The 27610-nt window shown below is 34.7% G+C and overlaps 1 protein-coding gene and 1 long non-coding RNA gene across 5 annotated transcripts in view; both read right to left on the reverse strand.

Annotated features, from left to right (window-relative positions):
* Positions 1-13016, reverse strand: part of Slik (Sterile20-like kinase) — a 108475-nt gene extending 95459 nt beyond the window's left edge. For 3 of the 4 annotated variants that reach the window (XM_069821674.1, XM_069821672.1, XM_069821671.1), the window contains exons 1-2: positions 12824-13016; positions 1114-1631 (exon numbers count right to left, since the gene is read on the reverse strand). In XM_069821674.1, coding sequence (XP_069677775.1) covers positions 1114-1275 — 162 coding nt within the window. In that variant the 5' untranslated portion in view covers positions 1276-1631; positions 12824-13016. The remainder of the gene's footprint in view (positions 1-1113; positions 1632-12823) is intronic. The other variant, XM_069821675.1, reaches the window with a different exon arrangement.
* A 12322-nt stretch (positions 13017-25338) lies between these two features.
* Positions 25339-26984, reverse strand: LOC138696563 (uncharacterized). The gene is made up of 2 exons (XR_011331417.1): positions 26744-26984; positions 25339-26160 (listed from the first exon to the last, which is right to left on the reverse strand). It is a non-coding gene; the product is annotated as an uncharacterized lncRNA (long non-coding RNA).
* Positions 26985-27610: the final 626 nt, after the last annotated feature.

Here is a 27610-nt window from a genome sequence, read left to right on the forward strand (position 1 = left end):
TTATATCGAACACACTCTGTTTCTAATAATACTTGTAGCTAATCCTTACTACCTACGTCATTATCCAATTGGATCATTATTATGTCTATTTCTTAAGTGTATTACATTTTCTATCTCACTTATTTTCTACATGCTATGCTTCATTATCCTGACTAGCCTCCGCCACCATCCTCCTCGCCTATTTTCATTTCTTCTATCTTCTCACTTATCTTCCTATTTAACTTCTCAAATGTATTAACTAATCTACTTACTATATCCTCAATCATCACTGGACCAGACACATTCACTTCACCCACTTCTGCCACCTTCTCTTCATTTCTTCCCATTTTAGCCCTTGTATTCACAGAAACATTTTCACTTCTCTCGGCACTGACCTTCCTTCCCACTAAGCTAATTAAATCACTTTCCCGAATCACTTGAATTTTTACTTGTGACACTAGGCATTATTATTATTATTATTATTATTAATTACCGTCATCATCATTATCATTTAAAATAGAAAACTCAGTGTAACTGTTTCTCCTATGACATAGTATTATAGAAATAATCTAATTAGACCTATGATAAAAGGAGTGGAAGTAACACTTCTAAATAAGAAAAGAAATGAAGATACTGGTATTTAAAAAGATCTAAAAATATTTCATCTCAAAGAAAGAATAAATTAATTACAGGATAACTCGTACCAGCACATCCGAAAGACAGAACCGAACAGAATACCATCCCTCTTACTAGACTATAGACCTAGAGGAAGAAGAGATGTTGGATGTTCCTTAATCAGATGGACAGATCAATTCTCTAATACGGAAACAGGTCAAAAGGTCTAAATCCATGAAAGGATAAAAAGAAGAACTATAAGATCTAATCATTATATGTTATGACATAGACATAATGTACTCTTGTATGGGAATAAAATAAAAATTTCCTAGAAGATTTGAACCAAATGATAACAAATCTCTTAAAGCTAAGTACCCGGTACTGATAAATATTGATATCCTCTGAGAATGAGAGGAGAACGATAATAAACTTATCATGCAAATATTTATCACAAATGTCTTCTTGGAAAGAAGTAATTTATACTAACAAAAATACAATGTAAACAAAGAAGATACTCACCTTGTAAACTTTACCAAATGCACCATCTCCCAATTCACCAACCATTTCCCAGTAATCTTCTGGGTTACAGTCCATCTTAATATTATTAAACACTTTCTTCTTCTTGGCTTCATTAGCTCCGCCAAGGTGCAGCACCTTTTTCAAGTTGCTTAGGAACGACATTGTTTAAAGTCTCACTTCACAATATAACGGAGGAACTGTTATTTCACTAAGGTTTTACACACCTATACACAGTCAAAGTATCATAATCCCTGAATCAAATTATGGCTACAAAATTGGTTCTGCCATAAAGCACAAAGCATGGCTAAACACATAACTTATTTCGTATGACAATATAAACCTCTCTCGTAAACTTTTCCAACAAAAATAAGCATAGAAAAATCCCTGGAGGCCATGCTTAAATTACACTCGTATTTGTAACAAAGCACTGAATAGGAAGCTAGACAGTCACATCTCCCATCACATTCAAAGTTACAAGAGACGTGTATCTTCAGCAGCATACAGCAATATTCATCCTCCTGCAACAAAAAGAATCACTATCACTTTACTGACTTCCCCCTACTTCTCCCAAACTCCTGCAGAGTAGGAACTTAGAAGGGTGCACTTCGTTGCATATTTGATCCTTAACAAATTTACTAATACTCAATCCAATTTACAGATATTGACAGTAAGTTGTTCAATTATAAAGGTGAAGTTCTAAGTAACAAACATCGTCAATACTTGAGTGACTATCATGCCCACCATGAAATCCGAAGTTCATGGGTTCAAGCCCAGATCTATAAGCAAAATGCATATTGCATGCAAACTAATTTAACATCGGCAAACACGGTTTTCTTCGATTATCATGTCAACAGTAATCACTTGACATATTTTGTTAATGCATATGACAGTTTAAATCGAGCAAACTTTGTAACATATTAAAGGAAGAACACATAGATCAGCATTTAATGAAGACAATGCAAAGCTTATATCAGAATTAAAAAATTCAAATAAAATCAACATATGGTCAAATACTGAAACCCATTTACACCAATAACGGTGTCCCACAAGGTTGTGGTTTATCCTCACTTTTATTCAACATATATACCAACAGAATAATTCAAGAATGGAATAAAATTGTAAGTAATGGTCTTACCATTAAACAAGGAACAAGTCAGTCCAAACAACACTTTATGCTGATGATCAGGTACTTTTATCAAATTCTGAAGACAGACTGCATATTGCAGCACATCAATTATATAAAATAGCAAGTGAATATGACATGAAAATTTCCACCTCAAAGACAAAGGCAATGGGTGGGAAAAACATCTATGTGAAAATTTAAATGAATGGGAAATAATAGAACAAATTTCTGAATTTATATACTTAGGAAATTTATTTGCAGAACATAAAACTGAACTAGACGTCAAATTACAAAAACATAATAAAATGAATTGGGTTATTAGAAGACATTTTGGCAAACAGATAACAGTGGCTACAAAGTTAAGACTACACAACATAACGTCAAAACCAGCACTCAGTTATAGAAGCAAAATTTGGATATTAAATAAAAGAAATTCACAGAAACTTGAAGCAGCTCAGATGCGTTTTTTAAAATCGTTATTGGGTATGAGGTTGGACCGTAAAAGAAACTCAGATAACCGAAAAATATTACAAGTTCCTTGCATAACCGAAGAAATTCAACAATATCAGCAACAGAAGAACCATATACAAAGAATGGAAAGGGAGAGATTTTCAACATTAGCCTCAGTATATATACACCAAGAGCACACAGAGATCAAGGAAGTCCAAGACATCAATGGAGGGATCAAGGCCATCTTTCTTAAATTACTGTTACAGATCACATGGTCTAAAACGAAGACGTTCATGATGATGATGATGATGATGATGATGATGATGATGACGACGACGACTTAAATACAAAATTATTTTAAGTTATATCATATCTTTGTTGTGGAAAATGTAACCAGATTTTTTAGACTTATCGTAAGGTTATCAATGGGGTGATTGATGTCTTTGCTGTGAAAAATTAAACCAGTTTTTTAGACTTACCATAAGGTCATCAGTGGGATGGTTGACGTTGTTTTGCGAATACTGGCTCAATTATAGATACTCTTAGGTCGCAACTCTACCTCAGCATTAAGTTTACATCTATATTTCTTCTTCAACAAGACCAGAGCAATGTACACTCACATAAGTACACTTGCAACCAAGACTTAAACAGGGATGTTGTAGAAAACACAATTTTTAAGCTCGAATTATAAGACAATTCTAATAATTCTGACAGCCTCTCTTCTTTTTTTAAAAGCAAACTGTAGACTAATTTGTAACCAACAAGAGATTTTTCATGCAACTGTTTTTTTCCATTGCAGTAAGAATAATATTACCTTAATTTTAAGGTCAATTAATGAAAGTTTTCTTATACTTCCAAAGATATCGAACAAAAGTTTATCATCATGTGTTCCTAGAAAGTCACTGAAAGTGAGAAAGGAATCGAATTCTCTATTGACACAGTGAGACAACATGTTTAATTTTTTATCATTGCTTCAGTATTATTCTGGACGATGAACATAGTTGAAGTTGGACCCTGATGATTAGAAATTGAAAACATACAAATATCAGATAGGTACGCAAGACTGGAAAACCAAGGCATTGCTTTAAACTCTCTCTCAAAAGTGTGAGATAAAAATTATTTCAATGAGCTTATAAAAATCAGACACCATGATTAAAGTTACTTACTTACAAATGGCTTTTAAGGAACCCGCAGGTTCATTGCCACCCTCACATAAGATCACAACCGGTCCCTATCTTGAGCAAGATTAATCCAGTCCCTATCATCATATCTCACCTCCCTCAAACCCATTTTAATATTATCCTCCCATCTGCCTCCACAAAGGTCTTTTCCCCTCTGGCCTAACAAATAACACTCCATATGCATTTCTGGATTCACCCATACATGCTACATATCCTGTCCATCTCAAATATCTGGATTTAATATTCCTCATTATGACAGGTGAAGAACACAATGTGCTCAGTTCTGCATTGTGTAACTTTCTCCATACTCCTGTAACTTCATTCCTCTTAGCTCCAAATAATTTCCTAAGCACCTTATTCTCGAACACTCTCAGCCTCTGTTCCTCTCTCAAAGTGAAAATCCAAGTTTCACAACCATACAGAACAATCGGTAATATAACTGTTTTATAAAGTCTAACTTTCAGGTTTTTTGAGAGCAAACTGGATGACAAAAGCTTCTCAACCGAATAATAACAGGCACTTCCCATATTTATTCTGTTTTAATTTCCTTCTGAGTGTCATTTATATTTGTTATTGTTGCAAGTTCAGTTAAAATAACTTTTCAAAACACACATTGGTTCTACAGACCCCTTCCAAATCACTCACAGACTAGGTTGGAAACCGCTGTAATACAGCATTGGTTCAAAGTCCCCACAAGAAAAAGAAATGGTGATATAATCCTTAAAGAAAGGAATACAAGTTCTCAGTTAATAGGAACGTCTTGTTAATATGTGACAAAGATTCAACCCATTTCTTTGAATGTGATCAGGGGGGACTTAAGAAGTCTTTTCTTTTTTTTTTTTTGTAAAGTTAAAAACATATAGGCCTATATGAAACAATCATGCAGTAAAATAGTCCATAACAGCATACAAAAACAGTGAACATGGTAACCAAACTACATAATGTAAAGTTGTGTTACAAAGACAAACACAAATTATTATTTCTTTAAATATACAGCAGAAAATTTACATCTACTGCAACTTCTATGAAGCAATCAGTATATCTTCTTTCTGAAAAGCAGTAATCATTTTCTATATTTTTAATGTTTTGTGATGGGGTTGTCTTTTAATTCAGCGCTAATTCGCTGACAAATGGTCGTGATGTAACTGTTCCAATGAATTAATGATGACTGCTAAATTCAAGTTGATGAAATAAACGAGCTGGAAATTTGTATAGCTTACTCACACCCACACATTACTATGCGGTCTTATATGATTTTCAACTTCATTATTATTAGCAAATTCAAATGCAAATCTAGATGGTTGAAGATGGTAGTTCAAGTTCATGTCATCGTAACATGACAATTATATTAATCCTAGTTTGTTTTTAGACAGACTGTCCCAGAAGGAAAGTTCAATATTTTGAGAGATCATAGTATTGGTCATTTTCAACAAAAAAGTTTGTATGAACATTTCATTTCATGTTATTTCTTGTTCAAATAGCAAAGATCTCATAATACATTTTCAAAAATTACACAGTCCACCTTAATAAATTTTTCAACTCGTATGAAAAGATAATATTTTGCTCGTCAGAGATAATCTTGACATTTCTCGATGTTGGCAACAGCATCCATTATGCAAGCTAGCAGTTCGTCTAGACTAATGTATCAACTTTCCTTCTATACACTTCACCCTTCATCCAATCTCATAAACAAAAATTAAGGGGTTAAAGTCTGGAGATCTCGGTGGTCAGGAATGGTACTGCTATTATCAGTCCATGAATTATAAATTTGGTATTGAAAGAATACTTCACAAGATACCAAAAATAAGAAGGAGCACCATCAATCAGAAAGTACATAATATGCCACATAGCCAAAAAAAACTTACTCTATTAGTCCTGGCAATGTACACAGCAAACATTACCAGTACTCTGGTACATACATACGATTGTCTAAAGCAGTGGTCGGCATATCTTGACTCATGAGTCAATTACTTAACACACAAGCAGGGCAGTGGGATAATGCATGATCTCCATCCCCTTAGTCATCACTTGTTCATTCAATGTTAAGCAGTTTGATTATCCTCCCCTTCCTATTTTCCCCTTTGCTGTGTATTGCGGCCTGCATTTTATATGATATAATCTTTGCCGACCACTGGTCTAACGTAATAGTGCCTATCAGCATGTCATGCATCATACCACACCACACAGATTGAGAAACGAAGTTCTATCTCTATAGTTTATATAGACCTCGTATTGTAACTTTTTTGTTCACAATGACACTTGGGACACTCTGTATATATTTTTTCCTCTAATTAAATTAAATTAAATAGGCCTACATTGGCTTCACTTTCAGAAGACATTTCTCACTTCAATTAACTTTCTCACAAGCAAAAAATCCATTATCAATAATGTCTGAACAGTTTATTTTGCATTAGCCTCATTGACCATGCAGATGTGTTAAATACTATACACGAGCAACCAATCACAAACCTGCATCTAAAATTCATAAGACTTATTATTAATAATCTTCAATCTAATGTGATGAGTCTGATGAGCACTGATGAAGTTAAAAATAATTCCAAATAGACATCAATGAATTCCTGCTGAATTTAAAAGAATGACTTGATAGAAGTGTGATTATAATGGACTCACTGATGAATTAAAAGAAAAGTGTCCTTGCTTTCTTTTCTTTTAAATATTCAATTTATGTTCAAATATTCTGTCACGACAATGAAATGTACCTGCATTCCAGATTTTTAAAGAATTTTCTTACAGACGACTTTAACAGAACATAATCATTAGTTATACATTTCTCCAATCACAGTATCAGCAAAGTATTCCCAGAAAATGGGCGCAATTATTTCTTTGACATGGTATAAATACCCGAAATACGAAAATAATGCCAGTAACTTTTAACCTAACAATAGTCGAACTTTCAAATATGTAACAACATAAGATATTTTCTATAGAACTCGTGAGATGAAAAGAAATTATGACTTAAAATCATTCGTTATATTTATTTATTTAATTGTATGACAAACAAAACTACATGTTGTTACACAAAGTCAATAAAACGTTTAGTGAATGAAAATAAATGCGACAGGAAATGGCAGCAGCTTATGATAAGATAACTATTCGTACATCCTTCAATAAAATAAGGAAAACCTCACACAGGATATCTAACCTTGATAAGTTAAGAGTCTTTATTATGTTATTAGTAACCTATTATTATTATTATTATTATTATTATTATTATTAATGATATAATGTAAGTCGTTTAAGTAATCTAGCTCAATAACATCAAATACAATCACGTCACAATTACTCTACTAGTCTTAACTGCAGTCCGGATTAAAATGAAAAATGCGTGCTGTTTCTAACATTCAGGAACATATACAGGGTGAATCTTATCATCCTGCGGATTGGTAATTAGACAAACCTGCATTTTACAGACGATGCGAAATGCAGATACTCACAAGTGAACCGCCGCATTTACCAGCCAGTCCATTAAGGCTACGATGCTGTCCTCCGTTAATATGATCATTCATTGCCTTATGTCTATTATTTCATATTAATGTAATGTTATTCGCATTTACTTATTATGTTCAATAAAGGAGATTCTAATAGCGATTTGTGGTTTAATTGAAACTTACATACCGGTAATTAATAGTGATTTGTGATTTAATTGAAATTTACATAATTAAGCATTTTACATTCACCAATATCAGAGAAACATTATTATTTATCTCTTCCGTGCCAAACTATCAGCTTCCGTTACATGACTCTACATAAAATATTATCTTCAGATGCCAGGAACCTCAGACCTTCACCTCTAAAGCCAGCGCGCACACAGCTGCGCTAGTGGAATATGAGTCGTGCCGAGGCACATAGCAGCCAAATCAGCCGAAATCGATATGACGCAGGGGACAGTGTTTACAGCATAGACTGTAAAATAGTGGGATTGTATAACTTCCAAATCCGCAGGATGAGATCATTCACCCTGTATAAAAGTGATATAGTTCTGGCCATTTAGGAAGACATCTCAAGAAGGGGAATGTGCAAGTGAGAGCACTGATGTGTAGAGTGAGAATGCTGATAATCCCTTGTACAGAGCAAATGTGGCAGCTACACTAGTCCTCCGATAGCGTGTGAAATATTTCAGATATACACAAACTGACAATTACAATTTAAATTTCTTCGAAGGGGACATTTGATACAATGTACTTTTTGTACGTGAAATAATTTTCAAGATATTAGAGTCAACTTTCTTTTTAAAAGAATTGTATTCCAGTGGATACCATCCCAATGTGGAATCCTGGGAAAAGAGAATGCTGATGCTTTGGCAAAGAAGGGCAGCACTGATACTTACAGACCTGTTACTAAATCTACGTATTACTCTGTGAAAAGATTTATTAAATCTACATACTTAGACTTCAACAAACAAAATTTGATAACACAATCTCAAGGGAAAAAAATGGAACACCTGCACCATAATCCACAGTTAATTCCCGATTTACGACGCAAATCGTCTGTAGCTGCATTTATATTGGCAACAGGGCATGACTGTTTGGCCAAGCACCTGCATAGACTTAGAATATATCAGTTCCCTAACTGCCTATTGTGCAACTCAAACCAAGAAATGGATTCGGAACACCTCAAAATCTGTGCTTCAGTGGCTGACCATGACAATATCTTTGGAGTGCCTGGCATTAGAAAACAACAACTATATTTTGTATTGCATGGCACGTCCTCAGGTTCCGGATGGAGGAGATGGCCTTCAGATATGGAGGGTAGCTGCGAATATATTGAATAAGCAGTCATGGACAATCGATAAGGGGTGGTCTTCCAGCTTGGGGGTTGGGTGAAGGGCTAACAACCCATCACCGTAAAAACAGCCTGTTACGAAACCTTACGATAAGCCTTGGAATGGGACTGATTCTCTGGCATGACCACAGCAATCTTGCACAGGAGAGGGATTGATGGCAGGTTTATGCGAGGGAGGCAATGAGCTTCAGGGTTCCTTAAAAGCCATTTGTAAGTATGTGAATGTTGTGTTAGCTCTGTTTAATAATAACTGACTACTTTACACACTGTTTGAATGTCACCAGTAAGATTAAACATAAACAATGTCTGACACAACCCTCCTTATGTCCAGTTCATAATGTCGACGTAATTGAAGATCGAACACACCCATAGTACTGTACACTACCCAATACAACTCTTATTTCTTCAGTTCTGTACTGGACAATTGAACGATAAGATATCGGCGAGAAATGTGATTGCACACCGAAGATTTTGTGTTTTGTTTTTTGAGAATAGTTGTTTATTTTTTATTGTACACAACTTTTATGTCTCACTTCGCCATGTGCAACATTTCCATAGTATTAAAATGCACAGGACATTGTAATAAGTGATTTAATTGACGCACAAATCTAACCAGAATTATCCTCCCTCTGTTCGATCCTTGGTCAGACATTGCTTATGTTTACTCATACCGCTAACATTCAAACAATCAGTAAAGAAGTCAATTGTTATTAGACAGAGCTACTGCAACATTTGCAATATAAAACATAGCTCGTTCCCATTTAAAAAAAGAAAGCTGACTCTAATACCTGGAAAATTATTTTATCTACAAAAAATAGATTACGTGTATTAGATGTCCCTTTCAATGTAATTTAACTTGTAATTGTAGGTTTTGTATATCTGAAATTTTCACACTCTATCGGAGGCGAAAGAGTTAAGCAGGCCACCCTATATTACAATCGTTCAGAAAAATGTTCCTATCATAATAGCTGTTGGTAGCTTCACATTCAGGGAGATCCAATGATGCACTGAGCCACGTATAATGGAAATAAGTTGCTCAGTAAGTTTGTCTTTAGTCCTGAGAACAGATTTCTGTTATTGCAAATTATAACTATTAGACTTGCTATACATTCAAATACATGATTAAAAAACTAAAACTTACCCCAATGATTTAAGTAGTAGAGATGAAATGTGTTATTCACAATTGTATTAAAATGTGTCACCATTAGGCTAATACCATAACATATTATGGCACCACTCTGAATTGTTCTGGTTGCCTCAGGAGTGTGTGCGCACATCTAGAGAGAAGACGTGGGGAAACGGAAACTAGAGTTCGGTAGGAGCTGTAGCGCGATATGGAGCTAGGGGAGGAGAACTACGGTGACGGCACGGAGTGGAGAGTGCAAGGGAAACTTCTAGAAGCGGACTTCTCTCGAAGATTCTGAAAGCCACGCGAATCGAAGATTCCAGAAAATGTGGTTTAGTAATAAAAGCGCGAGTGGCCGACAGTCAGTCAGTCAGTCTGTCTTGAGTCTTCAAGTCTACAAGAGAGTCTTCGAGCGAGGAAGACTCTGGTTCGATGTGCAGTGAACCAAATAGGGAAGACCCGAGTTCGACGTGCAGCGAACTTGAACATTCAGCTAGAAGAACTAGCCAAGGCAAGTGAACTGACAGTTTTGTTCTTTACATAGTGCATTGTGAACATTAATTGAAATTAGGAGTACATTGTTGTTCTTCTCAATAATACACGTCGTATGGAGTGCAATAACGACTTTTGTGTTATTGTGATGAGTTAAATACCCACTGTTGTAGGGTAAATTATTAAAAATAAAGTCGCACTGTTATCGGGTGAGTGGTGGTTAAATATAAATTAAATATTTCTGCTATTGCCTATAATAACTATTAGACTTACTGTACATTCAAATACACGACTGAAAAAACTAAAAATTACCCCGATGATTTAAGTAGTAGAGATGAGATGTGTTATTTACAATTGTATTAAAATTTGTCACCATAGACTAATACCATAACTTAGGCCTATATTCAATTTTTATGAATGATTATCGGGAGTTTTCTGCACTGATTCCAAAGCCCTAATTTTAACAGTGATACTGGTACATTTCCTTCTGCTACAATTACAAATAAATGTGCCATACAATAATGCTTTGTTTAATGACTTAAATTACAAAGACATTCTAGAGTCTTTAAGATGAATATGAAAGACCGAAAAGTGGGTATGACAGAAAAACCCAAGACACTTTTCCCACCAAGTCTTCTGACTAAGCTACGAACAAGTCAGAAAGGCTGAACCACCTGTATAAACAATTTGTGTTCTGTATAGGATATCAGCATTTCAGCCATGTGTTTGAAATACAAGCAGATTCTTAACTCCATTCTTTTAAGTTTCCAATGGGAATGCACTGAAATACAGAAATGGGTCACACATCTGCTACATAATATCTATGTCAAAAATTCTAAGAAATAGATTAACTTACTAGAATAAATAGCTAAATATTCTTAAGAATTAAAATGTACATAATGTTCACACTTTTATTAAATTTTTAATTTAAGCAAGACTTTTAAGATAGGCCTAATAAAATAATGTTCCCTCATATGAATTACGAAATAATTCCACATACCGGTATTAAAAATTTGTAAAACTGATATAAGTATGTTAGCTCATACAAGACTTCCAGGCTCTGGGGCCTCTTATAATATTCTTAGAAGAGAAAGTGGTTATGATTTTCTTTTAGAATTTCTAGTTTTCGTATTACCTCATCTCACAAGTATTCAATCACGTCATTTCACTCAGCTGAAAAGCTTCTGTAGATAAATGTATCTAATTAAAAATATATATCTTTTCTCTCCATTTTCATAAAGAACATTAACCCAGACACGCAAACCCTAATTATATTTCTTTCTCGTAAAAAATTTAACCTCTTTTAAACTTATTTAAAATTTTCTCACATTTTCCCCATGCTGCCGGTAACCATATCGGAGATCTCGGTCTATAGTGTCTATTTTGTTATGTCTGCCAATAACAGTAAAACATTAACTTGGTCATTAAGTGGACAGTAACTGAACATTTAAAATTTCTATAAAGAGGTTAAGTGACCCTGATCCCACTCTCAAATTTTACCAATTCATTACAGTAGCTTACGGTAAACATCATTCAAGCAGTGCAAAAGTCAATCCAAAATAAAGTTTTACAACAAAAATTTCGCCGAAGTTACACTCTGAACACTGTAACTATTGAGTAAGACAGCTTGACCCCAATTGAATAAAACTACATTTCTCAACAATTTTAACATAACACTAACGACAGAGTTGGGAAAGTTCATAAAACTCTATCATTTTATTCTTACTATTTAAAAGAATCTAGCATATGTCGTCTTTGGTTTGGGAACATATAGGCCCAACATATTCCAGCCTATATGTTGAGAACGAATTCCTTGAATCGTACCAATCGAATTATCAAACTGATAACTATTCCATTACAAAAGGTAGACGTATTTACATTCTGAGATCTATAAATGATACGAAAAAACATATTCATTATCATGATAAAACCAACATACACTTAACAAGTACAGTATTATTCATTGTGAAGTGTTATAACCATATTTTATAAATATTTAATATCAGTTTAAACCTGTTATGTATCTACCTTCAACACAAAGTATTTTTGTAAAATTGTACAGTTATACTGAATAAGTGGCTTTACATTACCGATACTATATTTGTCAATATATCATACTCGCCACCATCTTAACCTTGACAAAACTTTCATACTGTCATAGCTCAAAACACAGTCAAAATTAACAGCCGTGAGGAACTCAGTCCTTCTCAACATATTTAAACTAAAAGACAAGGGAAACTTATACACTATGTAAAATAATTGTATACATTCCCATAAAAACAAATATTTCGAATAATAATTCGCGATGTCTGACACGATTCCAAAAGTCAATACTTTCAACAGCCTAGTATTTTAAGACTCAAAATTTGACATTTCTACAGTTCACTTAGTACCAACATTTTGTGACAAAATTAAATATATTTACATTACCGCAAATGGACTGATAGATAGTTGTTTGTTGACAGTATTGATAAGAATCCTATCAGTAATGGAAGATGTCTATTCACTTTATATGCCATAGCACATCGAACTCACTTTCATGTGAAGAGGATCCCTTACACATCTTCAGGGGAATGTAGGTAATGCCACGACAAAGCTTGATATAATTCGCCATTAGTTCGAAAATTAAACCAATTAACACCACAATTACAAATTTCTTCCTTATCACCTCGGCCTAGATGAGTAGGAAACAACCATCTTCACCACGCCTGGAAATGACGTCACCTTAACACGGTAGAGCAGTTATCAAGATGGCGAATTCCAGTTTTGATGCCCAATAATGCGAGTACTACCAACATGCTTAATTATAAAAAATTGTCATAATTTATTTCACGCACATAAATGATTTAAATATTACGGTGTGACAATTTAAGCCAAGTTGTGCACTCAAAACCCTCTATCTCCAAATGCAAATTCCGCCGTAACATTGCATGTTTCTTACTAACTTTGTATGCAATAATAAATACAGTAATATAATTTCCTCGCGAAACAAATAAAAACTAAGGGAATAAAAGTGAATTAAATGTGAAAGAGAGTCTTCTGTACTGTCATTTTGAGGGGAGATTGTTACTGCAAATCCTGTAGCCATAAACTCAATTATGATAAAATAATTGGATAGAATGAATCAATATGGTGATTAATTTCATTCGATTTGGAATCTAGAGTACGCCTACCTAGCCTATATCATGATTAAAATTAAAATGTCTTTTCATAAAAAAAATCCCATGTTCAGTTACGAAAATGAAGTAATATGCAATTAAACGTAAGATGAACTGCTTGCGATAATTATTGATTAAAACTAACAATTATTGTACATTTAAAATGGGACTATTCATTTCATTTCCAGAGCATATCACAATTAGTAATGTGGAAGCTTGACATTTTAAAGATATGAAAAGGCGCAATAAAATTATTTCGGTCTAAGTACACGCTAACAGAGCAGAAGCAAATGTAAAATTAACTATTATCTGTGTATTATTAATAGCCTATTGCTCTGACGGAGTGACATTATTTTCTTGCACAAGTGTCTATTACAAGCCAGTGTCATACGCAAGGGTGGGATGGAGGAGGCTCACCTGAAGAAGCTCCCCTATTTTAAGACATACTTTCAAATTAAAACTTAGATTTAAAGCATGAAGAAACAATTCACCATTGGCGTTGCGAGTGTGACAGCGCCATGTTGGAAGATTCTGGTCGCGTCAAGGAGTTGTGCACCAAGAGGACTTTATATATATATATATATATATATATATATATATATATATATATATATATGCCTCTTGTTGTGCACGCATCTAGCGAGAAGGAAGGCGCGGGGAAACGGAAACTCGAGAGCTTCGGTAGGCGCTGTAGTGCGGTACGGAGCGAAGGGAAACATCTAGAAACGTATTCCTTTCGAAGGTTCAGAATGCCAGATGTTATGGTTTAATAAATACAGTAAAAGCGAGAAGCAGTCTTGAGTCAGTTAGTCTTTAGTCAACCTTCAAGTCTTTCTTGGACAGCGGAGGATCTGAGTTCGACGTGTAGTGAACTTGAGTGAGTCCGTAACTGTGACAGTGGCCAGACGAGGGCAACGCATCCGGAGGATCTGAGTTCGATGTGCAGTGAACTTGAATAGTGAGCTAGAAGAACTAGCCAAGGCAAGCGGATTGTGAACTGAGAACTGACAGTTTTGTTCTGCACTTAGTGCTTTGTGAACATTAATTGAAATTAGGAGTACATTATTGTTCTTCTCAATAATATACGCGTATTGTCATTGTCGTCGTGTGGAGTGCAATAACGACTATTGTGTTGCTGTGTTGAGTGGAGTACCCATTGTTGTAGGGTAAATTATAAAGAATAAAAGTCACATTTTTGACAGGTGTGGTGAGTAGAAGCAGCATAAAAGTCACAATATGTCCGATTCATTATTTATCAATAGTAAGGACTTACACCTGATTGAATTCTACGAAAGTAGCAGTGGTTTGAGCAGAACTAAGAATTATTCACTTAAAATATACCGAAAGGTTAATTAAAAATACTAGGCTATATTAATCATAAATAAACATATCTCAGTTATTTCGCCGCAAGGATGTGAATGGCGCGCGTAGCGTTCCGTACCCAAAGCACAGAGTCACGAAGCTTGAGTTAATGAGGGTACTAGAAACTAGTGATGGGCGAAGTTGTTCTTTTCCCGGAACAGTTCCGACTGTTCCGGTTCCGAAAAAATACTATGTTCCAAATAACAGTTCCGAAATAACAGTCACCAGTGGTGATGAGTCGGAGTCGTTGAGTCGTTCAAACGAACGGTACAGTACCCTCCCTCTTTACCATGCTGCTCACACTGGAGCACTCATAGGCATGACATAGTACACATTCTTATCTATAGATGGCACTGCAATGCACATTCGAATCGATTTTGGAAAATTGCTGTGCATGCGGACAGAACTCAAAAGCTTAATGTTAGTAATTAAACAGCTGTTGACTACAAGGACAGAATACAACACTTTGTTTTCGTACATAAAGTTATAAAGACATGGTAGCCAACTAAAAAAAATAACATAACATTTAAAACATATGGTATGTAATTTCTCTTCTCTCTATTACATAATAAAAAAAACAAATCATTAATTTTTATTTTTACTTTTCTTAATGCAGTTATAATAATAATAATAATAATAATAATAATAATAATAATAATAATAATAATAATAATAATAATAATAATATATTGCAATTTCATAAATAAAAAAGATATATATTGGCAGTACTGAAACCTGGAAACCCCGCAGTGGGTTAGTAAAATGTTGGAATCGCATCTTTACCAAAGTGTAATTTAAACTTCGCATTAAACCTCGCTCTCCAAATCAGTACTTATATGGGTAGTTTCCAACAAATAATGCTACAACATTTTTGTCGTTCTTTGATAACAGAGAAGATAGCACAAAAACTTGTGCTTGTCAGACTTAACCTCAACAAACGACATACAGACATTGTAACTAAACCACTCATTACCATTTACGACTTTAACCTTTGTATAGAATCAGCTGATCAATGAATTAATAATAGTATGCGTACTTTATGACTTTGTAGAATGTTTATAAAACAGAATTAGTCAACTAATGGTGAAATAAACCATAAAGCGGGAATGAATATTACAGATTATTAAATACTTACTATAACATTACAGATGATTGGCCAGTCTTACAAATGTTGATATTAAAGTTCGCGCCACCGCAAGGATTTCAATTTCCATGCGCCCCCCTCCAACCACGTGAGAGTTTCAAGTACCAACTTCATCCAACGAAGTTCCAAGTATAACATAAAGAACAACGAGAACAGTGTAACTGCAGCTGTCGGTTCATCGGAACAAGCTCCGACGTTCCGACTGTTATCTCGGAGTCGGAACATACCTTGTGCAACGCGGTACTGCGAGCCCGCAACAGCTGGGCAAGTGAGCAGCTCGGAGTCGGAACACTGTTATTTCGGAACAGGAGGTCCCGACCTACTGTTCATTTTTGCAACAGTTCCGAGAGAGTCGGAACATACCCTGTGCAACGCGGTACTGCGAGCCCGCAACAGCTGGGCAAGTGAGCAGCTCGGAGTCGGAACACTGTTATTTCGGAACAGGAGGTTCCGACCTACTGTTCATTTTTGCAACAGTTCCGAGACCGGAACAGTTCCAAAATAACTGTTGTGTTATTTTTTACCCATCTCTACTAGAAACAAAAGACTGTGCAGGTACTATTTCGCATTGTCTGTAATGAGGCGATAGTAGCGATCCTAGTGATTAGTAACTACCTATGGATGCATATTTACTACGTATTGAGTTTCGTGAATGTATATACTAGACTGTGCCCAAAGTTCGTGGTTTCCACGGACTCTGACGGTAAGCGTTCACTACATCGTATCGCACTGCTCGTACGAATCGCACGCAACGCGTGCAGTGCGTTCACTGTAACGGCTTCACCTCATCGCCTCATCGGATTCCCCTATCAGCTGTTAAAAACATGACGTCGTACGATATCAAAGACGTTGTAGTTATATATCTAGACACACAATTGGCGCTGGTGTCGTGTACAAATTTGAAACCTCTCGCGCAGGTTCGCGCGACGCCATGTTTGGGGAGCATTCGGAGTTTAGAAAATACCATTGAGTATATAGGCGTTTTCTTAATGAATTTCCTCCTTCACTGTAATATAACTAAACTTATTTACGTATTTTCTAACGTATAAAATAACAGAAGTAAATCTAAATATTGTAACTAAGCATTGTTTTAAATATAAACGCCTTATATTACTCATAAATAGACTTATTAGTTTATTTCTATTTCCCATGACCGAATACATGGAATATTTTTACTTATGTTATTATATACGTTAGAAAATACGTAAATAATTTATTTAAATTATATTACAAAGAGAGGAATGTCCGTTAAAAATGTCTATATACCCAACGGTATTATCTAAACACTTAACGCACTGTAATAATAATCCTCAGTGTTTTGAGAATCAGAGGCGATATGACTCTTCTACTGCAGACATTGATTGCAATTTCCTCATTCTTACATCATTCTCAATGACACAATATTGTTAAAATGTGATTGTATTCATTGCTGGCTTAGTTGTTAAACCATTAAGAAAAATATGGTATAATAAATCTAAAGACTCAATTTATGGTACGTAGCCTACCACCAGTAAACAAAATCTCTTTTATTTTTTAACGAAAGAATAATGAGAGTCTTGTCATACCATCATCTGAGATTATAGAAATATGTCGCTTAAGTGAAAGAGCGAATATACAGATGTTGACAGTTCAATGGCATATTACCATCCACTCTTACATCGTGTGAAAGAATGTGCTCTAGAAGTAGAATACTTGTGCAATCTTTCTGTACTTATAGGAACATATTTTATAAAATGGATCCCAGATTCCTCCCGAGAACCATATTTTAAACTTGTTAAACTGACCATAAAAGTGCATAAAGATCTACTGACGTAGCTCAGTGGGCTAAGGACTGTCAGTCCGGAGTCGCGCTCGGTCGCAGGTTCGATTCCCGCTGATTTCCTGGTTGGGTTTTTCTTATATCCCCAACCGTAAGGTGAATGTCAGGTAATCTATGGCGGATCCTTGGCCTCGTCTCGCCAAATATCATCTCGCTATCATCAATACCATCGATGCTAAATAATCTAACAGTTGATACAGCGTCATTAAATAACCAAATAAAGGAAAGTACTACATCAAGAGCAGATCTTAGCACACACTTAAGGTTACCAGTACAACACGACTTTACATAAAAATGTTGTAATACAATATTTAACGGAGTCAATAATAATAATAATAATAATAATAATAATAATAATAATAATAATAATAATAATAATAATAATAATAATAATGTATCAATAGGCAAGAAGTTCTGTACACTAGGCCTGAGTTTTATTACACGACTAATTGACTAATTCATGCATGTGACGTTTATTTCATACTACAGCTGTGATAATAAGCTATTGCACGGTACGCCTACTTATATTTCTAACTAAAACATTAGGTACGTGTTTCTATTTTACAGGTGTAGGCCTATATTATGTGATATGGAAGCGAATAAATAATAATTGTTTATTTCTCGTCCACATCAAAGCAAACGTGTTTACAATATAGGCCTAATGTAACGTCTTACACAGGCAGTGTTTTATTAATAATAGTTAATACTAACAATCTTCTTTTCATCTAAACTATTACTACAATATGCATTTGTATTTCTGTTCGCTCTAGTATATGTTGTCAAAAAAATATAAAACATCTTTAGTTACGGTATCAAATTGTTGCAGTTTTCTTTCGTTTCATGTCAAACTAACGGTAACTAAGCTTGATTATATCTTTAACGTGGTCGCTTTAAATGTTAATTTTCATTTATCCATTCAGATTGATTTATAAGAGACACCAAACATATATATTAAACATTCAGCATTGTGTAGTGCAGCCGTCTGCTACCCGGTGCTTCTCCCAAAACATGGCAGCGGACACAAGCTTCAATTTGTCCCTACTCTAAACTTCTGCGCAGCCTCGGCTGTAGGGGCTCGTACGATATTGACATTACTGAAAGCAAAGGAGTTGAGGTTAGGTCTATTAATTACGTCTGTTAGCGAATAAGAATTTGTAATTCCTTCATGCGTCTTAATTGAAGAGGAAGAAACGAAAGAAATATTGGTGACATAATATATTTGCAAGAAATGACTTGATTACTGTAATGGGAACGCCTCAAATTATATAATTCTTCGCAATGTTCTACACGCGAAATAAGTTTTCCGTCTGCCATTTTGGCGCGACACTGAACATGGCACAACATAATAGGGATACCTTATGCGAAGTTTTACCGTCAGATGGCAGGAGCGTTCCATGCGGCGCAACATGTAGGGCTGCGTTTTGTCATATGATACAGTTGATTATCTTTTCCCTCTTATTGGTTTTCTGTGCGTATCAAAATTATATTTACAGTTATTTTGTATAACCTAGTATAATTTAATATAATTCAATATTTTCTTACCTCATAATTTAATTTAATTTACAATAAATAATAACATAAAACCTGTATAATATTGAGCGATTCCCCGAGATGGGTGGGGAAATTTGCAGTATGCAGAATATAAATACGAGTAAATTGAATGTTCATGAACCTAAACGAGAACTTTGAGAACAATATGCACGAGTAAAAAATATGAAATATGTCGAAAGTGAATTTTGCCCTCTTTAATAATCAGTATTTAAGAACCGTTCGCTAAAAACAGGATATGCAGCCACCAATGTGTTTTTTTATAGGGAAGAGACTATCGAGATTGAATTCCTTGTATTTTTTCTGTAGTTGCAGAAAGATCAAATGCAATTTTTAATAGGATGATATAATATGATCGCAATAGTATCACGATTAGTAGTGTGTTTTGTAGGTTAAGGACATGCAGTTTTGAATACTGTGTGGGATGATTTTGAAAATTTGAACTTAAAACATTGCTTTAATAATTAGGGTACAGTACATTAAAAACATTATTCACTAAATGGATTTCACTAGGGATCGTCCTGGATAATAAAGATTCCAGTTTATCGGGAGTTTACTGCAGGCGTAAAATTCGGAGTCTCCTAAAACTACTGCATGTAATCTAAGCTAACATAGCTCGCTGTCGAGGTTGCATATGTTTTTATTAATTTTTCTTTTTCCTCTTCCAGAATGAAACTATAGTCAACAATTCCTTACTTGAAGTAGTTACTTTTATTTAATAGGCCCAATTTTATTACTTATATTTTTTAAGGTTTAAAGCATATATTCAGAATATTTCGGGACCTGATTGAAGACAAAAAGCTTTCCCTGGTTTTTACATATAGGAACATAACAAAAATTTGCCATTTTTAGTTGTTTTTAAATTTTAATATACTAATACACTTTCAATGTTTATATACCGAAAAACAAATGCACACGCAAAGCGCACTCCTCATAATACACGTGCGCTATCTGTTGGTGCTAGTTCAGGATATCCCTATATACTAAAAGCCAGGTTATGAACCGCCGAAACAGGAAGTAGTTGGAGTGGCGAGAGGAAAGTGCGGGTTAGAGGGGTAGCCTGTGCAGTGATGACACGTTGAGAGTGGGGGGTGGAGGGGAGAACGAGAACGGAGCTTTTCATTGGACCTCACGTGAAAATGTCGTCTGCTAACGAAAAACTGGCAACGGAATCACGGAGACAGTGTAGTCAGTTCATTTGCAGTACCACGTGCATTACGAGTCGCATTTCGTACCAGCGTCATTAGCTCGTGCTTTCTTAAAAACAGTAATTTTAATTACTAATATTGTAGATAGTGTTATCGAGAACTATATACAGTAGTTCATTCATTCATTCATTCATTCATTCATTCATTCATTTATTTTATTCCATAGATCTTACATGAGCAATGAAGCTTTAAGATGTGGAACAAGTCAACATTTTACAACATTACAATTACAATTTTTACAAACTTTTATAGTTTTACAATTTAGCAATTTTCTACAATTTTTACAATTTTGTGCAATTTTTTACATTTTATTTTATTTACATTTTGGCGAGATGTAGTGAGATGAGATGCGGTCCGAGGATTAGCCAAAATATTACCCGGCACTTGCCTTTTGGTGGGGGGAAACCTCGGAAAAACCCAACCAGGTAATCAAATCAAAGGGGGGTAATCAAATCAAAGGGGTTGATGCCAAGGACTCGCCATAGACCATCCGGCTTCAGTCCCACGGCTGGGGAAAACCTCGAAAGAAACCAAAGACCAAAGGGGGATCCAACCCAAGCCCGAACGCAGCTCCGGATCAGCAGCCCAGCGAGTCTGCCGATTGAGCTACATCGATGGCTCTACTAAAAGTATACAATACATAGCCAATCAGATTATTAAATTTACAAACGCAAACGATCATTCATAAGTTGAGCTATATGTATAATACAAAACAAGTTAATTAAATATAAGGCATAAACAATTCAACCAGTTGTGGTATACAGAAATTGATAATACATATCATGCAAACTACTTCAAATTACAAACACAAACAATTTATCAGTAGAGCTATATAGATTACTATTCAATTTAAATCATATACAATTCATCGGCCAAAACTATACAAATATATACAATACAAAGTAGCATATTTTCATTAAGCTATACAAATTTGTGTAATTAATATCAAGTAGATTAATTCAATTTATAATCATAAACAATTCATCAGTTGAGCTATACATATTAGCATTCAATTTACAGTAAGTCTATTATAGACCTACTATATAGACCGTCTATATACAATTCATCAGTAGAGCTACACAGACTAGTAATCATTTTAAGATCATATACAATTCATCAACCAAACTATACAAACATATACAATCAAATTAGTTCAATTTACAAACTTATTTTCGTTAAGCTATACAATTCATATGAAGTAGATTAATTCAATTTATAAACTTAAACATATCGGTGACAAACGCCGAACAGCTTTGAATCTCGCCCCACTATGTGGCAACAGAGCTCAGAAAGAGACCAACAGAACGTTGCTTCCGGTTTAGTCGGTTCATAACCTGGCTTTTAGTATAGTAACAGTTGACCAATTAAAATTGATTTATTAAAGAAGGCCATGATCGCACGCATCGGAAAAGTTGCCCATCCGAGAAACGTGGACGGATTTGCCGTGAGGCGATGCGTCCGATACGATGTAGTGAACGCGGTTACATAACAATTACAGCAAAGTTCTGAGAGGATGGCAAAGATAGTCTTTTTTCCGATCCGTGCGATTCGTCCGATACAACGAGTTAGAAAGACAAAGATATAGAGTGGTCATTGCGCCGCCATGTTTGAAGAAAATTGAACGACGGTCGGTAATGAACTTATGCGCCCAAAACAAAGTGGTCGTGGTGATAACTGACATTAGAATCGTCAGCTGTCTTAATTTCGTTTGCATAAATCAGTTAAATTGAAGTGGAAATACCTAGTATTTCGTCAAATACGTGCTAGAAACTTAATCTAAACTTATGTACGCTAAATTTAAAACACTTGAGCTATTCCTAGAAGGAATGCTTAAAAGAATAACCTAAGCAAAATTGTCATGTAGTATGACAAGAAGTCCTAGCAAATATACTGAAGAAAATGTTAATATTCCTAGGTTCTTTTAAATGCGACCTGCAAGATTGCCTATAAAATGAACGAGTATGATTCGGATGATTTTATTAAATTGTTTTCCCAGTCTCTACATGTTGCAAAACTATTTACTATACCATATATATATATATATATATATATAATGAAAGTAGGCCCTATCTGTAGTAAACAACCTTTACCTCCAAGCTTGTAACGTGGGTGAAACATGACAAAACACGCTTTCAGTTTTTTTGTTACAGTAAAGTATAATTATTATCGACATCTGAACGTGAGGCCAACAGCCGGCTGGTCTGTCTGAGCCTTTCAAGGGCTGTGGCACCACAGATAATTATTAGTGTATAATTGAGCACCCACGTACAATAATGGGGTAAGTAGTTACGAAATATATTCATACTTACCCCATTATTGCACGTGGGTGCTCAATTATGTTCTTTCATGTCCTTCCAGTCAAAATACTAACAACGATACGACCTACCCCAGAGTTTTGCGTTATTTTGGATGCGAGTGTCGAAATACAATTTTAATATTTGATTGCTCTACTAGGTTTGAAACGGAATTGTAGCGGTTTCATCCGTATTTAGTTTAACTTTATTACTAGTGAACCATTTATTTGATTAATCGTTTGTCTTCGAAATAGGCCTACTTCTTATAAACTACAGCTCATCGTCTTCTTGTATAAGCAGGAAGGACAGAAGGAGCAGAAAGGATGCCGGTGTCGAAATACAGTTTTAATATTGTATTGCTATTTGTTTTTCACTGGGTCCGAAACGGAATTGTATTGGTTTTATCCGTATTTAGTTTAAGTACATTACCAGTGAACCATTTATTTTGTTTATGCCGGGCGTTGTTACACATTAATGCATGAAAAAAAAAGTGCTGCTAATTAACAAAACTATGGACTTAACTTCATAAAATTTACATGAAATATGATATATCAGTTGTCTTTTTCCTTTTGACATTGCAGTTATATGCAGCACACACAACAGGCATGTTTTTTCTTCGTTGTTTTGTACTTCTTACCTCCGTTATATAACATTGTAAGCAGACGAATTTTTACAAAGGTGGGCGCTTAGCTCAGATCTGCCGTGTTTCGCGGTGGCACCGCAAAGGGCGCTGTACAGGACAACGTGACCACTCTATAGTCTTCTCTTTCTAACTCGTTGGTCCGATACGATGTAGTGAACGCTTACCTTGAGACAAAGTGGCTTCAGCCGCCACTGATTAGGAAGATTGAAAGTAAGCATAGCAATAACAATGACATAATGACAAAAATAAAATTAGTACTTTGAGTTGTACATTGCAGTACACAAATTTTAATTTTACCATTTTACTTGTACGATTTAAAATAATTACTTTTTGAAGAAAAGGCATCAAGCAGCAGTAGCGATCAAGATAGAGAAAATAAAATATGAAACTATTCATTTTATGTCATCGCTGTCTGTTGCTTTGTATCGTTGCTTACGAGATTACACAAGCTGGCGCATAGAGCTTGAAAAACGAGTCTGAAGTGGTTCCCTCGTAATGCCAATTCCGCCGCTCGGAGCGCTGTTCTGCCCTATATATTCATAGCAGAACACTTAAAAGACATTGACATTTGGGACATTTAAAGGACTCACCATTGCTTATTAAATGCTTCGTACAATATTTTATGGACAATAGACGTAATTTGCAAACTTCTACTCCTCAAATTATATTACAATAAAAGGCTGTCATTCTTGATATTAAAACATATTACATATAAACTGAGGGACTGTCTGCTCTGTACTTCAGTTCATACACCCAACATTTCCGGAAATGAATTAACTTGACATCTTACATATACGCACTATAGCCTACCCTTTTCACCTAATATTATTAATATTGTTATTAAATAAGATTTTGCAACTAATTAAGGTACTGCATTATCTTTAATTTCCTTGAATTTATAATTAAGCATTTGCAAGAAGGCGTAACTTTTCCCTCTCTTTTTAAAAAAAATACGAACGTCACAATAATTGAGAAGTATAATTATTACGCGATTTTTTCTTGCAGTGGTGAAAACATTTCTATAGGCCTACTGATTAATCTATTGAGCATAGTAATAGTAAACGCTGTAGTATTCTTTTCTGAAGCCAAGATTTTCGCAAGAACTGAAGTGCGACACATGTAAAGATGAGGAAATGTCCCTTTTTCTTTTGGGAAAACTTGTGAACTTATTACATTATGTTATATTATAAACCTTTTCTTTTGTAATTTCCTTGGGCTACCGCCGGTAGCCCCGGTAGCTCGCAAAATACGCCCCTTCACAATGTGAAGCACTACTGTACAATATTGCCAAAGATATTTCCAGTAAATACGAAGTGATTAGGAAACTTAATCAGAAGCCCCTAAATAGAAAAGTGCTGAAAGTGCAATAAACTGGGCCATTTCTTAATTACATATAGAACACTGGAACTGACTATCTACAAGGACCCTCGTGTTATAAATATTATGATTATTTCAGATTGTGATACAGTTATAAGCGTACATTCCTAAAATTTAAAAGTAACAATGAGGATGCCCTATGTTATAGGAAAGTTTTAAACGTGTACATTTAACTTTTTAAAGAATGATTTCCTGATCAAGATTTTCATTAACTATGTGCCAAACTTTTGAAGTGAAGATTGCAGTAAGAAACTGTTGGACATCTGATCAGTATTTTAATCATGTGCTGGTTACAGTACATTAGACGTCTTCTTGAATATACCTGATGAGGTATGTATATGAAGTTTGTATCGTCAGTATTCAAGTAGCCTACTTATGTATGTAATTTTTATTATCTGTACAGAAAAAATTTAGCTTATGTGATAGTATGAAGTAATCTCTCACGAAATAACAAGGAAGAGAAAGGTGCTTAAATTTAAATATTGAAAACAGGATGATAAGAAGAAAATAATTTTTACTTCCTTTCAATTATTAATGAAACCTGGCCACTCACCATTCGCAGTTGATTTCTATGGTTACAGGTCTATTCTTCATATTCTGTAGCTTTCAAATAATTTCTAAAATAAATATTACGCCTACTTAGCTCTTGTAAAACGAAATTTTCACTTTCACTTTCAACGGAACACTCACTTATATTCAGTTCTTGTATCTTGCAGTAAATTATCCATTTTTGATCATCTTTCCAATATAACCTCCCATTGAAACGACCACTTAAAATCATGAGCTAGAATTTATTATTTTAAAAACATTTCCACGTACATACTGTTATAATTGTTATGAACCACAATACAAAAGACAACACTGTGAAATTGGATTAATTTACCAAGATCAACATCAATACCGGTAGTATAAAATCACATATAGGCCTAGGCTATATTATTTCATTACTTTATGGTCTTAATTAGAAGAATTAATTTTGAAGAATTTACAAATATGCTGAAATAATTTATGACACCTCTTATAGAAATGTAAAAATATGTATGTACATTTTGAAACAATGGGTATAGCACCACTTGAAAATGTTGAGCACTTTAACAGTAACTTGTAAATTGTTCCATCACGTTGTCTATAGTGTTCATTTAATGTAGCACTTTTAGAATGAACGTGGTTCACATACATAAGAAGAAATGACGATGGAATGAGTCGAAGACATACAGTTTTCTTTAATTTTTAGCAAATGATGAAGTTGAATATATACTGTTACTTCATATCCTAACATAAGTAGAGTTGCCACCATAGATGTAACACCTCCGTAACACCTGAAATGAATATAAAATAAATTAATGTATTGGTAATGATACAAGAATAAAAAGAAATTAGGCTAGACATAACCTCACAAAATTACAAACACATGCTAAAAAAAAAAAAACTTTACGTATCCGTATATAATAAAACTAGATATTCTAGATATAATTTGATTCACACGATAACCACCTCAGCCTATTTCGCAGCAGCCATTAGTTACCAGTTTGAGGTGCATTACCTATCTCATACTAACCTTGTTAAGTTCTCTTACCTAATTCACTGATAATTACGTAACAATACAAAGGTCTAAAATACAGACAAATACACATTAATTACCTAATAAGTACAGCATGAAGGTAATTCATTACTTTTGTCGGTATTTTCTAAAAGAGAAAGGGAAAACAGTAAGAACATTATCTTCAATGTTTACATCACGTCGTTCACATTTTCATTAGGCCTATATCAGTAATGATTGGTAAGTGAAACAATGCATGAAATTATTTTACATTTCGGGTCACAACATTCGAGAGTCGGAAAATGCAATTCGCCACTTTTAACATAGCATTGCTTGTTATATGAGAGAACTTTGACATTTACCTTAACCTATAAATATACGACCTGTTGGTACAGAGTTCTTCACATAGCAAAAAAAAAAACAGACAATTTTCTAATATAACTTAGCTGAACAAACTTCAAATAACATTATAATATGCTTGGCATATTTGTAATATTCGTACTCAATGAGTAATGCACAATTAATCGAACTATTTTCACGATGCACAACGCTTTGTAATGGTACTATTCATCATTTCATAGGGCAGAGAGGCGAACCTAGCGGCAGAAATTGTCATGACTCACAGAGACCTACTCTCGACCGTGCTATGCGCCAGCTTGTGTAATCACGTAAGCAACGCTTTGTATTCTTTGGCATAGGCTATGTTGCTATGATTAAGCCTTATGGGCATGGGGAGCATGAGGGCATGGAGAAAGACGATGGAAATAAACGAGTCCAAACATAACCTGTACTCCTTATAGGTACTGGTGTTTTTCTTGGAATTAAAATATGTTGGGTTACAACATCTAATGGTGAATATATTTGCATTACGAAATATATCATTTAATAAATTTGGTATAAGACAGGCTGACGTATTGCAACTCAACGATATAGCCTACGTATATCCTAGATCTTTCGCACAAAATTACGTAAATAGAGAATTTAAGTGCAGCAGTAACATGGTTTGTGATATTTTAAGATGATATATTATTTTCAACGGAGTGTTTAATATTTTCATACATATTCCGAATATTTTCTTTTAAATCTAGTCGAATTGTAATGGCTGGTATCGGTAAGGTTATGTTGTTAAATCGTGTACGTGGATTCAGTGTTTCAAATGTTAGGCGAAACTTTGGAATCTTCCCATACTACACAATTCCTCGGCCTCGTATCATTTAAATAATCCCACC

This window comes from Periplaneta americana, chromosome 3, assembly GCF_040183065.1.
Source record: "Periplaneta americana isolate PAMFEO1 chromosome 3, P.americana_PAMFEO1_priV1, whole genome shotgun sequence".
Taxonomy (NCBI): domain Eukaryota; kingdom Metazoa; phylum Arthropoda; class Insecta; order Blattodea; family Blattidae; genus Periplaneta; species Periplaneta americana.